Source organism: Capricornis sumatraensis, chromosome 9, assembly GCF_032405125.1.
Source record: "Capricornis sumatraensis isolate serow.1 chromosome 9, serow.2, whole genome shotgun sequence".
In the NCBI taxonomy this organism is placed as follows: domain Eukaryota; kingdom Metazoa; phylum Chordata; class Mammalia; order Artiodactyla; family Bovidae; genus Capricornis; species Capricornis sumatraensis.
This window is the reverse complement of record NC_091077.1, coordinates 20471097-20487452: the sequence shown is the minus strand read 5'-3', so window position 1 is coordinate 20487452 and position 16356 is coordinate 20471097. Positions and strand designations below refer to the sequence as shown.

The window sequence follows — 16356 nt, the reverse complement described above, 5'->3', positions numbered from 1 at the left end:
ATGGACTGTAGCCCGCCAGGCTCCTCTGTCCATGGGATTTCTCAGGCAAGAATACTGAAATGAGTTATCATTTCCTTCTCCAACAGCTTAACACCCCCAAACCAATTCCGTCTCTGAATTTTAGCAATGATCAATTAGAAACCTAAACTAAAAGGACTTCCCTGGTCGTCCAGTGGTTAAGACTCCATGCTTCCCCTACAGGAAGTGTGGGTTTGGTCCATGGTCAGGGAACTAAGATCCTGCATGCTGTGCAGTCAAAAGAAAGAAAGGCCTTAACCAATTTTTCTTCCATAAGAAAGGAGAAAAAGGAAAGAAACTTGAAAACACACTCTCATTTAGGTCCCCCAAACCTACCATGTATTGAATGTCAGTTTGGCACCAACATTTTACAGTTGTTATTAGCTGACATGGAGACCTGACAAACACTGGGAGGTGGGTTGTGTTATATCCTCATTTTACAGATGAGGCAGGTGAGGCTCAGACACATGATATGGCCAGCCTGAGGTCAAGAGCAAAGGATGAGGGCGCCAGACTAGAGCCAGCCATAGCGCAGCGCCATGGCTTTCAATCCATAGGAAGTAAAAGCACCCAAGGCAGAAACAACCAGAGAGTAATAACAGTAATGAAACTCTCCTCTGATGGGTGAAGTGCTTACAGCTCTGAGGGAGACGCTGTAATGATGCCCATTTCACAGATGCGAGGAGTGAGGCATGGGGAGAGGCCCGCAGTCCCGGCTGCCTAGTTCCAAAGCAGGAACACACAGACAGCACTCGAGAAATACCCCCACCTCCCTGGGTAGGCGCCTGAGTGCCAGTCGGGCACCGCTGCCTGCTGAGTCCATATGGGCACTGGTTCTGGAAGAGGGTCTGTGCCCGAGGCCTGGAGCCCAACGGCTGGCTGCCCGGGCTGGGCCCTTCCCAACAGTGGCCACCCATGCCCAGCCACGCAGCCATTCAAGCAGGACAGGCTGGCTCCAAGGGGCTGCTGGCTGCCCAGCCCGGGAGTTGCCACGGGGCGTGGGGCCCAGCCGGGCACAATCCCCTTGCTGCTGCCCAGCCTTGCCCAGCCGAGCTGGCCACACAGGGGGCTGCTCAGCCAAGCCAAGGAGGGCTGCCTGCACCGCGCTTCTGTCGTGGATGGGACGCGGAGGCGGGGAGGGGGGCCACTCCTGGGTTCTTTACAGCATCCACGGTCTTGGCTGCCAGCAGGTGCTCAGCACACAGAGTGTACAAAGCTGCAGGTTCCATGCCGGGCAGATGGCACAGGCTCAGTGACTGTTGTGAGCAGTGTCATCATTACTATTATCCCCAGCAACCCTGGGTGAACCGAGGCCCCAGGAGGGGAAGTGACCTCCCCAGGACCACATGGCCTCGGATGCTCCCAGAGCTGGGATGGAAACTCAGGCACCGAACTGCAGACGCCAAGCAGTTTATGCTGGTTGCTGCATGTCCGGGCACATATGCAGAGTATGAATTAAAGTAACAAGGGGAGGCTTCCCTGGTGGGCCAGTGGTTAGGATTCTGCAGCTCCATTGCCGGGACCGTGGGTGTGATCCCTGACCGGGGAACTAAGATCCCCACAAGTTGCTCCCCTGGTTGGGTGGAGGGGAGATTAAAAAGTAAGTAAAATAAATGATACACTACTCTAAAAAAAAAAAACAAGGGGTGTAGTGCAGGCACTTTTTCGGCATTCTAACCATCTATTTTCTTTGTCTATAAAATGGGGACACTAATAATGCCAGGGAAGTGGCTCTTAATGGTTTAAGGGAAGGTATGAAATGAGAACAACAAAGCGCCATTTCTACGGTCATCTTAGGGACTTAAAAATAACAATAATAATAATGGGATAGATCTTACCATGTATATAGAGCTCAATATGCCCTAAGTGCTTAATATATACTGTTAATATCCCCTTGCCACCTGCTGGCAACCCAGTTGGGCCTGTGAAATGCTTTCACACATTTGAAAGAGAAAACTCTGAGGCTCAGGGCAGGTAAGCAACTTGCCTGAGGTCACAACAGCGAACAGCCCTGGGCTTGGAGTGTGGCAGGAGGCAGGGGCCTGATTCTTTCTCCATCATTTGATGGTGCTTCCTGCCACCTTTGTCCTTGACCTGAGACATAAATGAATAGGGCTCTAGGGGTTCTGTCCATCTGGGCTTGGCCATGTGCTCCCCTGCCCCCAACCCAGGGTGGAGGATGGGGGTGCGGACTGCAGTGGGGGCTGGCGTGACTCGCCCTCCATCTAGTTCTCTGGAGCCAATAACGCTGAGCTCAGCGTCTGTCTGCTTCACCCGGCTGCCAAGGAGCCTGATTATTTTTAGATAAGATGGGGGGGCGGGCGCCGGAGTGGGAGGGAGCCCCCAAGTTGGGCAGGGGAGGGGGAGATCACAGCTGCGGAAATGTGCCCCTCAGCCCCCTCTCTGGGGACCCTGAATAGCAACCCAAGACCATGGGCTGGGCTCCTGGGACTCTGAAGGCAAAGGAAGATGGGAGGGGGCCTGAGGGGTCAAGGACTCACCTGTCTGGCCCTCAGTTTTCCCATCTGTAAAATGGGCATGAGGGTTCCCACCTCATACAGTGGAGGCAGGATTAAATGAGTTATCCTTACTTGACAGAAGAGGAAACTGAGGCTCAGAGAGCACTTCCCTATAACCAAGCCAGCTCCTGCACTTGGGTTCTCACCCATGACCCCAGTGACAGAAGACATTCATGACCCTCTGTGGCAGCAGCCAGGGAACGCCATGCTCCAGACCGCTGTCTCCATGGTGCTGGTCCCAGCTAGTGCTGGGCTGACGCCTCCTCCCCTCGGGATAGGGACCCCTGTGGCAATGTCACCAATTCCCCCTCCCTCTCTTTGCAGATTCAGAGCAGAGTGGCAGTCCCCGGGCAGGGATGGGCTCCGACCAGGAGGACAGCAAGCCCATCACACTGGGTGAGTCTGGAGGTGGCGGGGTGGAGGGTACGGTTACATTCCCATCTTTTATTTAGGAGTAATTTTGGGAACACCCTTTGTGGGTTCTGTGTGGTTCTGTGTGAGTACATGAGTCATTCCTGGAGTAGGTGCTGCTATTTTGCGAGGAGGAGACTGAGGCCCAAAGAGGCATATGAACCTTCCAGGGGCATGCAGGGAGCTGGGGTTGGAACCCATGACCCTGAGCTCCAGCATCTGGGCTCAGAGGTGCTCCCCCAACAGTCTCACAGGATGTTCAATGAATGAGTAGGACAAGTCAGTTCTGTGTTGGGGTGGGGTGGCGGGGTGGGAAGCAGGAGAATTTGCTTGCATCAGTGCTGGGAGCAGACACCTTAAGGACAGAAAGGTTTTGGAAGCTGCAGAGGTTTTGCTTCTACTCTATCCCCTGGCTCCTGTCTGTCACAGTCTTGTCTTCCCTGAAGTGGTCAGAGGGCCCCTGTGAGCACTTGAGTCACATGTTGCCCCTCCCCCACCCACAGCCCTCAGGGTAAAAGCTCAAGTCCTTCCTGCAGACCAGGAGGCCCTGTACAACCTGCCCCATGCCCTCCGTCCCCCACCTCCTCCTTCTCTGCCCGTTGCTCACTCTGGTCCAGCCATAGGGGGCCTCCTCACTTCTCCTCCAATATGCCAGGCACCAGCCTGTCCCAGGGCCTTTGCACAGGCTGTACCCTCTATCTGGACAGCTAACTGCTCTGTCTCTCTCAGATCACCCAAGTCTTAGCTCAAATGCCTCCCTCTCAGAGAGATCTTCTCTGAGCTCCTTAGCTCAAGCCGCCTGGCCACTCTCAATCCCAGCCCTCTGTTTTAGTTCCTTTAGAGGAAGTTAGTGATTGTGTATGTATTTGCTTAGCTGCTTAGTGATTGCATATGTGTTTGCTTATCTCACCTGGTGGAACATCCCCTCCTAAAGGGCAGAGGTGTTTGTCTTGATCACTGCCCTGTCCTCAGTACCTAGAACAAGACACAGTACACAGCACATGCTCAAAAAACATTTATAGAAAGAAAAAAAAAAAAGGAGAGGAGGGTTAAAGCAGAGAGGAAAAGGGAAACTGGAGAGATAGTACACCAGGAGCGAGGACAGAAGAGAGATGAAAAGGGAGAAGGGAAGAAACACCGGGTGGATGAGGGCATCCCCCATGGAACATCCATCACAGGCATGCACAGGGAGGCTGGATGGTTCCAGGAGGTTCACAGGCCCCCGGGCCACATCTCACTGGCCATCTGTGACCTGAGTCCTCCTTGGCCTCCTGTGATCCCCACGTGCCTCCTTCCAAGCCAGATGTTCGAGGCAGGCGGCGAGGGCTGCGGCGTTTGGCCGGGTCCCATGGGGAGCTCCAGCGTCTGGTGGAGGAAGTCACTTCCTCCCCGCCCGCCAGGGAGTCCCCTGGAGATGGAGCTGGGCGAGCGCTGCACAAACAGGAAACCCCTGTAGGGGGAGGGTGGAGGGGCGTGCTGACAGCAGCTGGCCAGCTGGGTCAGCAGGAAATGGCCATGGCCACTTCCCCTGGACACTGGGAGCCACCGCCCTGTCCTCCTCGGGAATGTTGTGGTCCCCAGCCTTCCATCATGGGCCTAGGCAGGCAGTAATTGCTCAATAAATGGTGGACACAAAGCTCTTAAGCAAGGAAGGGGTTTAAGTGACGGACAGCGGGGGAGCCCACCGCTGCTCTGCGCTCCCTGCGGCTAGTGCTGCCCCCTAGGGGCCCGGACAAGAACTGCTCCTACCACCGCCTCGAAACCGAGAGCTGCCACCTCTATTCTGACCGCTCTCTCGGCTCCAACTCCAGCCCTGTCAGGAGTGTGTGTCCAATTCACCAAGTGTGTCCCCACCCCAGGGCCTTGGATTTCCCTGATGGTCCAATGTTCCACGTTCCCACTGCAGGGCACGCGGGTTCGATCCCTGGTCAGGGATTTTCCGCACGCTGTGTGAAAGTGAGTTACTCAGTCGTGTCCAACTCTTTGCAACCCCATGGGCTATACAGGCCAGAATACTGGAATGGGTATCCAGTCTCTTCTCCAGGGCATCTTTCCAACCCAGGGATCGAACCCAGGTCTCCCGCATTGCAGGAGGATTCTTTACCAGCTGAGCCACTACTGAAGCCCAAGAATACTGGAGTAGGTAGCCTATCACTTCTCCAGCAGATCTTCCCAACCCAGGAATCGAACCGGGATCTCCTGCATTGCAGGCAGATTATTTATCAGCTGAGCTACCAGGGAATCCCCACACACTGTGTGGTGCCTCCAGAAAAAAATGCCCTATGCCCTATGTTCCAACCCTAGGGCCTTTGCATAAGCCATCCCCACTGCCAGGAACATTGTAGCCCACAGGCAGGTGGCAAAACATTGAGTTTAAGATCATCCTCTGTGCCACAGGCTGTCTGGGCACTTCTCAAATTTAAACTCACATTTCTCTTTTCCACCCCTACCCTGATGTCTTGGTTGAATGTCACCCTCCCAGTGAAGCCTTCTCTGAGCCCTTTGTGCAAAATAGGTCCCCTCCCCATCAGGCTCCCCCATCTTGTCTGCCTTGCTACGCCCTGACACAGCTCATGTTTGGCTTAATGATCTTTAAAAGTTTTTTTAAATTGTGGTACAACACACATAAAATGTATCATTTTAACCATATTAAAATGTACCATTCGGTGGTATTACGTACATTCACCAAACTGTGCACACATCACCTGTCTAGTTCCAGAATATTTTCATTACTCCCAAAGCAACCCCATCTTCATTAATCACTCCCCTTCCTTAGGTAACCACTCGTCCACTCTGTGTCTGTGGATTGGCCTGTTCTGGATCTGTCTCCCATCAGTGGAATCACACCCTGTGTGTCCTTCTGTGTCTGCTTCTCTCACTGAGCATCCTGTTCTCAGGGTCCGTCCACATGGTGGCAAGTGTCAGGGCTTCTCTCCTTTTCATGGCTGAGTGATGCTCCCATGTGTGAAGGGACCACATTCTGTCTATCCATCATCACTGATGGACATTTGGGTGTTCTCTGATTTCAGCTACTGTAAATCATGCTGCTATGAACATTTATTGTACAAGGGTTTTTGACTTCCTGCTCTTATGTGGCTTCCTTTGCCCACTCCAGACTGTGAGTCCTGGAGAGCAGTGGCCCCTGTTAGTCTTGTTCCCCATGGTTTCCCCAGTGTCCAGCTCGGAGGCAGACACAGGAAGTGCCAGGGAAGCACTTGCTGAGAGAGTGGGTCCTGCCTGTGAGGGCCTCTGGGCAGGACAGGCCTGCTCCCTCCCAGCTGTCCATGTGGGTCAGGGCTCTTGCCCTCTTGGGGCCAGCCTCAGTTTCCAAATCCATGAAATGGGTCTAAACCACCCCATCCTGGAGAGGAGGCTGTCCAAGTGTCCAGACAGCCCCTGGAACAGTGAAACTGCCTTTAATATTAGGCAGGAGTGGGTCTAGGCACACTGGAGATTTTAACTGCTGCCTGTGGACCCTCCATTCAGCCCACGGTTCTGAGCCCCTGCTGTCTTCTAGGTTCTGGTCCAGGAACTGGGGATGCCATAGAGCTCCCAGCCTGGCAGCAGAAAGCTAAAAGACTGCAGTGCCGCATGGGGCGATAAGTGAGGCAAAAGGACTGAGCTGGTCCCTCTTGGGTTGTAGCATTCACATCTCACAATCACCCAGGCTGACAGGGTGTATGGTCCCCACTTGTGAGACCAAAGAGGTAAAGTGACTTGTCCAGAATCACAAACCAGTGGGCACCCTAGCTGGGATGTGAACCCAGGTCTGGCCTCCACTCGGGTGTGCAGCCTGCCATGCCACAAAGACCCTGGAGGAAGGCTGGGAGGCTGGAGGACAGGAGGCTGGCTGCAGCTGCGCTGAGAAGGATGGAGCAGAGACTCAGGAAAGAAGATCTGCTCCAGCTGCGTTAGGGCAGAGGACTCCTTCTCAGCCTGGAGGGGTTGAAACAGCCATCCTCCCCCTGCAGTCAAGGAGGATGGGGTAGACAGGGGTGCCTGGTCAGGCACCCCAGAGTCTGGGCAGCCCAGAGGTGTCAAGGTCGGGGAACAAACCCAGCTCAGCCAGACACCTGCTGAGCCCCGTCCTCCGTCTCTTTTCCAGACACCACCGACTTCCAGGAGAGCTTCGTCACCTCTGGTGTGTTCAGTGTCACTGAGCTCATCCAAGTGTCCCGGAGTAAGTGTCCCCGCCCATCCTGTTCTGGGACCTGCTGAGGGAGGGGGGCAGCTGTCAGGAAGAAGAAGTGGCTTTGGGATGGGGGCTCCCAGGGGGAAAGGGACTCAGGGAGGGAGGAAGAAGAACCCATATCCCTGCCCCACTCCCCCTCGTCTCTCCAGCCACCCCTATCACTAAACTAAGGTTCCTAGGAAGGGCAGTATCCAGGCCCTTTCCAGAGTCCAAGGTCAGGCTGACATGCGCTTCCCCAGGAAGGACTCTAGATGCTGGGTGGAGGGGCCAAACGAACTTCCGCCCCAACATCCCCCTCTAGGGGCCTCCCTCACTCCATGAGGAGGAGACCCCAGAGGGTCTCCCAATGTGCTTTGCCTCTTGTCCTTTTGCCTTACCTATGGACCTGCTGGGGACCCCCCCACCCCCCAGACACCTCCATTTCAAATCTAAACCTCAGGGAGCCCTGGTGTCTCAGATGGTAAAGAATCCACCTGCAATGTGGGAGACCTGGGTTCAATCCCTGGGTTGGGAACATCCCCTGGAGAAGGAAACAGCAACCCACTCCAGTATTCTGGCCTGGAGAATCCCATGGACAGAGGAGCCTCATGGGCTATAGTCCATGGGTTGCCAAGAGTCAGACACAACTGAGTGACTAAGCACAGCACAGCACCCTACCTTAACCCTAACCATCTCCCTCCCCATCCAGATCAGCAGAGCCTGGCCTCGGAATGCTGGGAAGCTTGGCCTCTGGCTCAGGCTATGTCTCTGCCTCACAGTGTGACCTTGGCCTCTCTCAATGGCCTTGTTCTTCTGATATATAGAATTTAGGCCAGTTTCAGCCAAACTAGTGCCAGCCCCCAAAGGGCTCTCCCCACCCCTCCAGGGCAAATCACAGTCCTGGACCTTGTTCCCTCCCTCACCCTCCTCTCTGTCGCCTTCTGCAGCACCTGTGGTGACTGGAACAGGACCCAACTTCTCCCTGGGGGAGCTGCAGGGACACCTGGCATATGACCTAAATCCAGCCAGCACCGGCATGAGAAGAACGCTACCCAGCACATCCTCCAGCGGGTATGTCCCCTGGGCCCCACCTCTGGGCATTCCATAACCCCACCCACCCACCTCCATCCAGCCCCAGCTGGTTCATTCGTTTCCGTGTTTCCACATTCCACCTGGAAAACTCTTATTTATCCTTCAAAATCCAGGACCCCACACTAGACTCCCACAGCCTAGAGCCCTACCGGCCCAGCTCTTGAGATAAGAACACAGCCAATGATTCTTGCTGAGATATGCTGTGTGACCGTGAGCCAGTCACATTATGTTTGCCTCGGTTTCCTCGTGTGTAAAATGGGATCATGATCCTACCGGCTTGTTCTGGGGATTACAGCAGCTCAAGAGATGAGCCAGGTCTTCAGAGCTTTAGTCTCCACTCTGCTAATTTTCTAGCTTGGACCTCAGCTGAGTCCCTCCCTGTCTCTGGTCCCAGGTGTCCCATCCAAGTAACGGGCAGTTTGTAACAGGTGTTATCTGAGGGTCAGGGGCAAGTCCACGGCTCGCGTGGCGTCTCGCGATAGCACCCTCCTCGCCCCGCCCTCCCCCCAAGGGCCGGAAGTAGCGACGCCCGCCGGGCCCCCGGCCGTAACCGTGGTAACCGCCCTGCTGGCTTCCTCCTTCGCCCTTTAGGAGCAAGCGGCACAAATCTGGCTCGATGGAGGAAGACGTGGACACGAGCCCCGGCGGCGATTACTACACCTCGCCCAGTTCTCCCACGAGTAGCAGCCGCAACTGGACGGAGGACATGGAAGGAGGTGGGCCTGGCGGCGGGAGCTGGCCGGCTTTCCGGTCGGGGTTACCGCGGCTGGGACTACGTATTCCGAGAGGCACTGCGCGGGCGCCAGAGAGTCGGGAGTCGGCCTGGAGCCGTGGGGCCTCCTGGGGATTGTAGTCGCGCGGGTTGCGTTCGGCTGGACGTAAACTCCGGGTTTGCATTCCCGGAGCTCTTTGGTTCCACTCTGGCCGGCTTTCTTGCCCTCTGCCTTGTAAACAGGCTATCTCTGGGAGTTTCTTGCTCTACAGAATTGACTCAGTATAGATTCGATCAGCGGGGTGCTTCTTCTTGGGGTTCCCCATAGACCCTCCAGTCGCCGCTAGAGGGTCCTGATACATAGGTTCCCTACTCACGGGGGTCCTTTCTGGAGTTCCTTCCCGACCAAGATTCCCATCTCCAGGGGATCTTGGTATGGGTGATTCCAGTTCCATAGGAGCCCCTCTTCTGTTATAGCATCCTTTCCCTGGCAGGTTTTCTTGTTGCGCCTTTGTCTTCATAGGGTCCTCTCCAGAATGTCTGTCTCATGAGGCCCCTGTTCTGTAGGGTCAGCTGTTTCATAGAGGCTCTTTTCTGTTGAGCGCTGGCTGCTCCTGATTCTTTGTTTACTAACCGTCTCCCCAAGGGCATTCACCAAAGGCTTCCCTTCTTTGGCGTTTCCATCTCCACCGTCGTTGTCATCTAAAGAATCCCTTTATGGGAATTCCCTAGCGATTCAGTGGTTAGAACTTGGCGCTTTCACTGCAGAGGGCCCTGGTTGGATCCCACAAACCGCGGGGCGCAGCCAGGGGGAAGAAAGAGAGAGGCAGCCTTTCACCTTAAGATTCCGCTCTCTAGTGAGCCAGCGCTAGCCGTAAAGGAAGTGGTTTGCAGAGTCGCCTGTGGAGAGGACGTCCCTGGCATTCCTCAGATTCTCTTGTCCCCCAGTTTTAGAAGCTTGGCTTTACTCGATGTCTTTTCCCTTATCAAGGGTTCACCCCATCATATAGCCTAGTGGTTATGAACGGTGGACTGTTGAGTCCCCCAACCCTTAGCAGCTTCCTGGTGCCCCCACCTCTCTGTGCCTCAATTTCTTCATCTGTAAAATGGGGGTGTTAATACCTACATTACCCACTCCATAGGGTTGTTGTGGGGATTAAGTAAATCTATGATATCTAATGTTCCTAAAATAGGCCTGGCACATAATAAGTACCCAGTATAACTTTAGAATTTATTTTCTTCCCTCCTCCTCCTCCTGTTTCCCTCTTCCCTACTCATGTAGAGCCTGATGTCTTATAGAGATATGTCTATACAAAGTGCCATACCTATAGGATCCTTGAAAAGTATTCTAAGATTACAATTAAAAGGGCAGATTCACTAAAATGGAAAGGAATCTGATATATATATATGAAATTGAATCATTTTACTGTACACCTGAATCATCATAAATAAACTATTCTTCAGTAAAAAGAAAAGAAGGAAGGAAGGAAGAAAAAGAAGGCAGGTTCAGGCATCAGAGAAACAAGGGTACAAATCCCAGCCCTGCCTTTTGCTCACTATGTAGGCTGTGTACCCTTGGACAGGTGACTTAACTTCTCTGAGCCTCAGTTGCCTCATCTCCAAAGTGGGAAGATGAGAACAATCATTCTTTTGGAGAGTTGGAAGGAGGACATGGTGGAATGTGAATAAAGCAACCATCTGGCATGTGATAAGTGACCAGGAAACAGGAGGGTTTCTCAGTGTTCACGTCCTTATAAAATTCCCATCTCTTTGAATCAGTCTGTAACACAGCTGGTTGTGACATCTGAGGTCCCAAGGGTCCTCCCTCTTCCTCATTGTGGGCTCCCAGAGCAGGTACCTAATGCTGGGGGGACCTCTCTCTATTAGGCTCTATGGACCTCTCTCTAGGACCTCTCTCTAGTAGGCTCTAATTTATGAGTCACTGTCTCTATGGTTCTGTCTCTTTGAGTTCCCTCTCTCTCTCAAGTTTGTCTCTATAAAGACCTGCATTCAATAAGCTTTAGGTCTGATTGCAGATAACAGAAAACTCAACAGGAAGTACATTTCTCTCTCAAATAGATGTCCAGCCATCAGCAGCCCTGGGCAAGTGTGATGTGAGGGTTTTAGTCTCCTGCATATGCAGCACTGAATATGGTTTTTATTCCTACATTGTGGTCCAGAGTAACTGCTGGAGCTCCAACCATCATGTATCATATCCAGCCATTAGGAAAGAAGGGTCAAGTATGGGCATGTCCTCCCCCTTTAAACATAATTCTCAGAAGACTCACTTAGCTCTTCTGCTTGTCTCTGAGCCCCTGAGTTAGTCCTAAGGCCATAGTTGGCTGTGTGATGGATGCTGGGAAATGTAGTTTTACTTGGGGCAGTCGTGTGCCATCTCAAATTAATGGTTCTGTTACTAAGAAAGAAGGATAAAGTAGATATTGGGAGACAGTGAACTTCTGCCCTGTCATTTCCTGATTGGAAACTCAAAAGCACTTCTCATTAACTCTGTAATTGAAGAGATTGTCTACATATAAAGTATATACTATTTAGAGCTGAAAGACAGCCTGTGCTGGGGTAGCCATAGCAGTCCTGAGAGGAAAAATTATAGCCTTCAGTTTGTTGATTAAGAAAAGAGGAAGGCTGGAAATAAAGAGCCCAGCTTTCAATACAGGATGCTCAAAAAAGAAAAACAGCATTTTAAAAGGAAGGGAATACTGGAGAGAGTCACTAGGGCTGGATCTGAGAATGACATGGCCGTGACAGGGGAGGACAAGAAGGAAGCCTGTAACAGCTTCTGGTGTGTGATAGGGAATCACAGAGCCAGAAGGGGATGCCAGAGGGGGTCAGTCCCCCTGGAGCTCCCACTGGTTGCCTCAGATGATGACAAACTTGCTTCCTTCTGTGGGCATCTCAGTGGGCATCACACACAAACACAAACACACAAACCTCTAATGTGTGCCTGCCCCTGCTTCCCTGTTGCTCACAGCCTGTTGGGGAGATGGATTCTGTCTTTTCCTCCCCGCTCCTCCTCCCCCTTCCTCTCCTTCCCTTCCTACACTGCCTCCTCCTCTTTCTCCTCCTCCTGACTTCCTCCAGCTTCCTGTCTAGACAGCCCCCAATTAGCTGTTCATTAAGGGGGTTAAGCTGATTAGAGCAGTCTCTCCCTTCCTCCACTGTGGCCTCCATGGGCAGCAGGCAGCGCTCAGCTAACTCCCAACCCCAGCCTCCACACTCCTGCCTTAGAGGAGCAGAGGCCTATTGCGGGGGCTGGCGGGGGCGATCCAGCCCCTCTAGGACAAGACCACCTCGCCCAGTCCAGGCAAGACCCCCTGCCTAGGCAAGACACCCCCCCACCCAGGCAAGACCCCGGCAGCTACATCTCTTAGGCCCCTTATACCAGCTTCCAGGCCTTTGCATCCTCCATGCCCTGGCCAGGAGTGCCAAGAGTGCCTGTTCGTGTGGCCACCTCCTCCCGAGGCCTTCCCCGATTACTCAGCCAAGCCTGGCAAAGAGGGGATCCCAGAGTGCTCTGCTCTTGCTGCTTCTGTGGCCCTTCGCCAGGGGACATAGGCCCTTCACAGGTAGTTATTCCATTGTGGGGAGGGGGGTTGGCTTACCTCATCCCTTTTTTAACTTTGCCAGGTGAGGGGGCAGGTGGGGGTGGCAGAGCATTGCCTGTGGTAATGGATTGGGTTTGAGTCCCAGCTCCACCACTCTGTGGCTCCCCAGGGTCTCACAGAGGGTCCTCACCCAGCTCATCTCTGCCCCCAAGGGACACTGGGTGATGTCTGGGGCATCTCTGGCCATCATGACTGGGGGGCTCCTGGCTTTGAGTGGGTGGGGCCAAGGAGGCTGCTCCACACCCCGCAGAGCCCAAGATGGTCCCACAGAGGGTGACCGGCTGAGATCAGCAGTGCTGGGGAGAGCATCCCACATAGTAAGTGCCCACAGAGTGGTGGCGGTTCCTACCAGAACTGTGCTCCGCCCACCCACCCATTCACTTTGCACACCCTCTGCCCACGCTGTGTTGTGGGCCCTGGAGACTAGAAGGCTCCACCATGGTGGGCTGCAGGGGTATGGGCTAGTTTGTGGGTCTCAAATGGGGGAGGTACAGGCCTACCTGTTAGATGAAGAGTGTGTGCTTAAATGGGGCACAGACAGGCATGTGAGACAAGCAAGGGGAAAGATGCTGAAGGGAGCGGGGCACCTACTGGCGCCTGTCTCCAGTTAGGTGTGTGTCTTCCACCGGCGGCATAGGGATGCTCAAGGAGGACGTATACATATGTGTATTGAACAGAAAGATGGCCGGTTGCATCAGGATGGAGTGGTCAAGGGCACACCTGCTAAGTGGAGAGATGCTTACTTTGATGGGGCACCTAGGGGCACCGTGTTAACTGCCACGGTTGCGCACGTGGTGCTGTTCCCGGTGTGTTTGTTGGACGAACTAGAAATGTTCAGATACAGGAGCATCAGATGGGGTGTGTGGAACATGAGGGTGACTCTTTCTTGCAATGCGGGGCCTCCCTGCCCCCACCCCACGCCCTGGCTCCCTCAAGCTCTGGAAGCTCTAGAAAGGCCTGCGGAGGTGTGGCTGGGGGTGGGTCTGGGCCAGGCTATTTCCATGCAGGACAGGCTGTTCTAGGAGATCCTAAGTGAGCGTCTGACAGCCCTGACCTCATTCTCAGCACAGCCATGCGCTAGCCGGGTGCCTGCTGTGCATGCAAACATGCGCGCGTGCACACACACCCTCCATGGCTGCAGGGACGCACACACCCCGCCCTGGGTCCTGCCAGCTCCTCCTATCCCTGGGAAAGCCCAGACCTGCTCCCAAGCCCCTGCTCGGCTGCCTGGTCCCTCTGGACCGCCAGCCCCATCCCAGGACATGCCACCGACCCCCTACACAAACACACAGTGGGTGCGCACCCAGAGCCATCACGGGCAGTGGTCTTTGTAATGGCAAAAGCAGTTGGTGGCCTGAATGCCCTTAATGGGCCTGACACTTGGATTGGGCTCACGCCCCCACCCCCGCCCCCAGCGGTGCTAGTGCAGCAACCAGAGCGCCCTGTGACAGAATGCCTCGGGGAAGAGGGTGCATCAAGTGTCCCAGATGGGACAGCGCTAGGGCCACATGCAGGTGTCAGCGCACAGAACCACGGGCAGGAGACCGCAGAAACAGGGCCCACTTACTTTATACCATTCTTTCATTCACTGAGGCTGAGCTGGAGACCTTCTGGGTTCCCCCAGGGCATTCAGGGTAGGTAGTGAGACCCCTATCTGCAGAGGAATGGAAGCAGGTGATTCCAGCGCAGGGGTTTGTGCTGGATCCTGGTCTGACGACTTTACCTGTCGTATCTCATTTAATAGTCACGATGACCCCAGAGGGAAGGTTCTGCACCCCCAGGAAGAATGCCGGGGGCATAAGCATTGAGCCACTTGGACTTTGGGCCAGACCTTCCCCTCTGCCCACCCTGCTGCCTTCTCCAGGGCTCTGGCGTCCCCCAGGGGATGAGGGCAGCCCTGAGCTGACCCACATCTGGAAGAAGAGAAGATGCAGGCCAGGCTTTGTTATCCAGGGGCCCATGAGGCATTAGGCCCCTCATCCCCGTGGGCCACATGACCTTGGGTGGCTCCTGCCCCACTCTGGACCTCAGTTTGCCCTCTCTGCAATGGGCTCCCGGCCTCTTGCCCACAAGTGGCTGGTGGAAGGACGGGGAGGCCCAAGGGTCCTAGGAGTGGAGAGACCCTGCCTGCAGGCCCTTGACTATCTGGCTCTCCTTGCAGGCATCTCATCCCCAGTGAAGAAAACAGAGATGGACAAGTCTCCTTTCAACAGCCCATCTCCCCAGGACTCACCTCGCCTCTCCAGCTTCACCCAGCACCACCGGCCCGTCATCGCCGTGCACAGTGGTGAGCACTGCGGGCCCCAGCAGTGGAGGGGTGGCTGGGCCCTTTCAACAGGCCCCTTGCAGCCAGGGAAGTCCCACCAGTTGTCTGACCACAAGTCCTATTGCTGTAGCCTCCCATCCAGGCAAGAAAGCCTGCAGGTGATGTGGCAGAAAGCACCCAGGCCTGACTCTTTGGAGGCCTCAGTTTCCCCTTTTGTACCAAGACGTGCAGCCAGGGGCTCATCTCTCAACCTGCTCCCCGTATGTCATACTCAAGTGACCCATGGACAGATCCCAGGGTTGGACCGCCACAAAAAGAGGCAGACACACAGGACACACACGGTGTGTCAACGCACGGACCTCCTTGGTGGTCCAGTGGTTAAGACTCTGTGCTTCCACTGCAGGGGCCATGTGTTGATCCCTGGTTGGGGAACTAAAATCCCACATGCTGCTTGGTATGGCAAAAAGATTTAAAAAAAATTTTTTAAAGTTTAATAAAAAGGCCACACACAGGCCACACAGGAATATGGATGCTCCTGGCCACCCACGTGGGCAGCATCACACTCACAGCAGCAGAGACAGATTCTAGCCACCACGGAGCTTGAGCTAAGCCAGTAACCCGTCCATCAGGGCTCCCTAAATGTCCCCCACCCAAGGCTGTCTATAGAACCAAATGAGTTAAATCAGATTGAGTTAAACAGGAACCTGAATGTCATCTGTTGTCCCTTGGTTGTGATAATAATGATTTGGTGCCATACAAAGGCAGGTATGTATACAGGACAGAGGCAAAAGTCAAGATAGCACAGCAGTTTAGACTGGGACTCAGCAAAGCAGGACCCCCAACTGCCACCTGTTCTTGTAAATAAAGTTTTATTGGCACAGGGCCACACCCATCCATGTACACATCATCTGTGGCAGCTTTCAGGTGACAAGGGCAGAGCTGAGTAGCCCTATCAGAAACCCTATGGCCTGGAAAGCCAAAAAGATTTACTGTCTGGCCAGAGAGAGAGAGAATAAAGGGGAGTGACCACTAATAGACACAGGGCTTCTTTTGTGGGGAAAGAAGACGTTCTGGAATTAAAAGTGTCACTGAATTATTTAGAACAAGAGAAAAAAAAAGCAAATGCCACACTGGACTATTACTAAGCAATGAAAAGGGGTGGGACCCTGACACTCGCTACCACGTGGATGGACCCTGAGGACATGGTGCTCAGTGAGGGAGGCAGACACAGAAGGACGCACAACGTGTGACTCCACTGATGGGAAACGTGCAGAGCAGGCAGATCCGCAGACACAGAGAGTGGGTTCCTGGTGGTCAGGGGCGGGGGAGGGAATAGGAGTGTTGCTAATGGGAACAGGGCTTCTTTTGGTGGATATGAGAATATTCTAAAAGAGATTATAGTGATGGTTGCACAGCTCCATGAATGAGCTAAAAAAGAAAGTGAATGTACACTTTAAGAGGGTGTATTTTATAGTGTGCAAATGATATCTCAATTTTTAAAAAATTGGCCCACCTTCCATTTATGGAAAGAGCTAGCTGAGCCC

General features: G+C 53.9%; 1 protein-coding gene across 5 annotated transcripts in view; it reads left to right on the top strand.

Moving 5' to 3' along the window:
* The window catches only part of NFIC (nuclear factor I C), a 73580-nt gene that overhangs the window by 43404 nt on the left and 13820 nt on the right, over window positions 1-16356 (top strand). For 4 of the 5 annotated variants that reach the window (XM_068979997.1, XM_068980000.1, XM_068979999.1 and 1 more), the window contains exons 3-7: window positions 2862-2933; window positions 7054-7128; window positions 8067-8190; window positions 8803-8927; window positions 14708-14833. In XM_068979997.1, coding sequence (XP_068836098.1) covers window positions 2862-2933; window positions 7054-7128; window positions 8067-8190; window positions 8803-8927; window positions 14708-14833 — 522 coding nt within the window. The remainder of the gene's footprint in view (window positions 1-2861; window positions 2934-7053; window positions 7129-8066; window positions 8191-8802; window positions 8928-14707; window positions 14834-16356) is intronic. The other variant, XM_068979998.1, reaches the window with a different exon arrangement.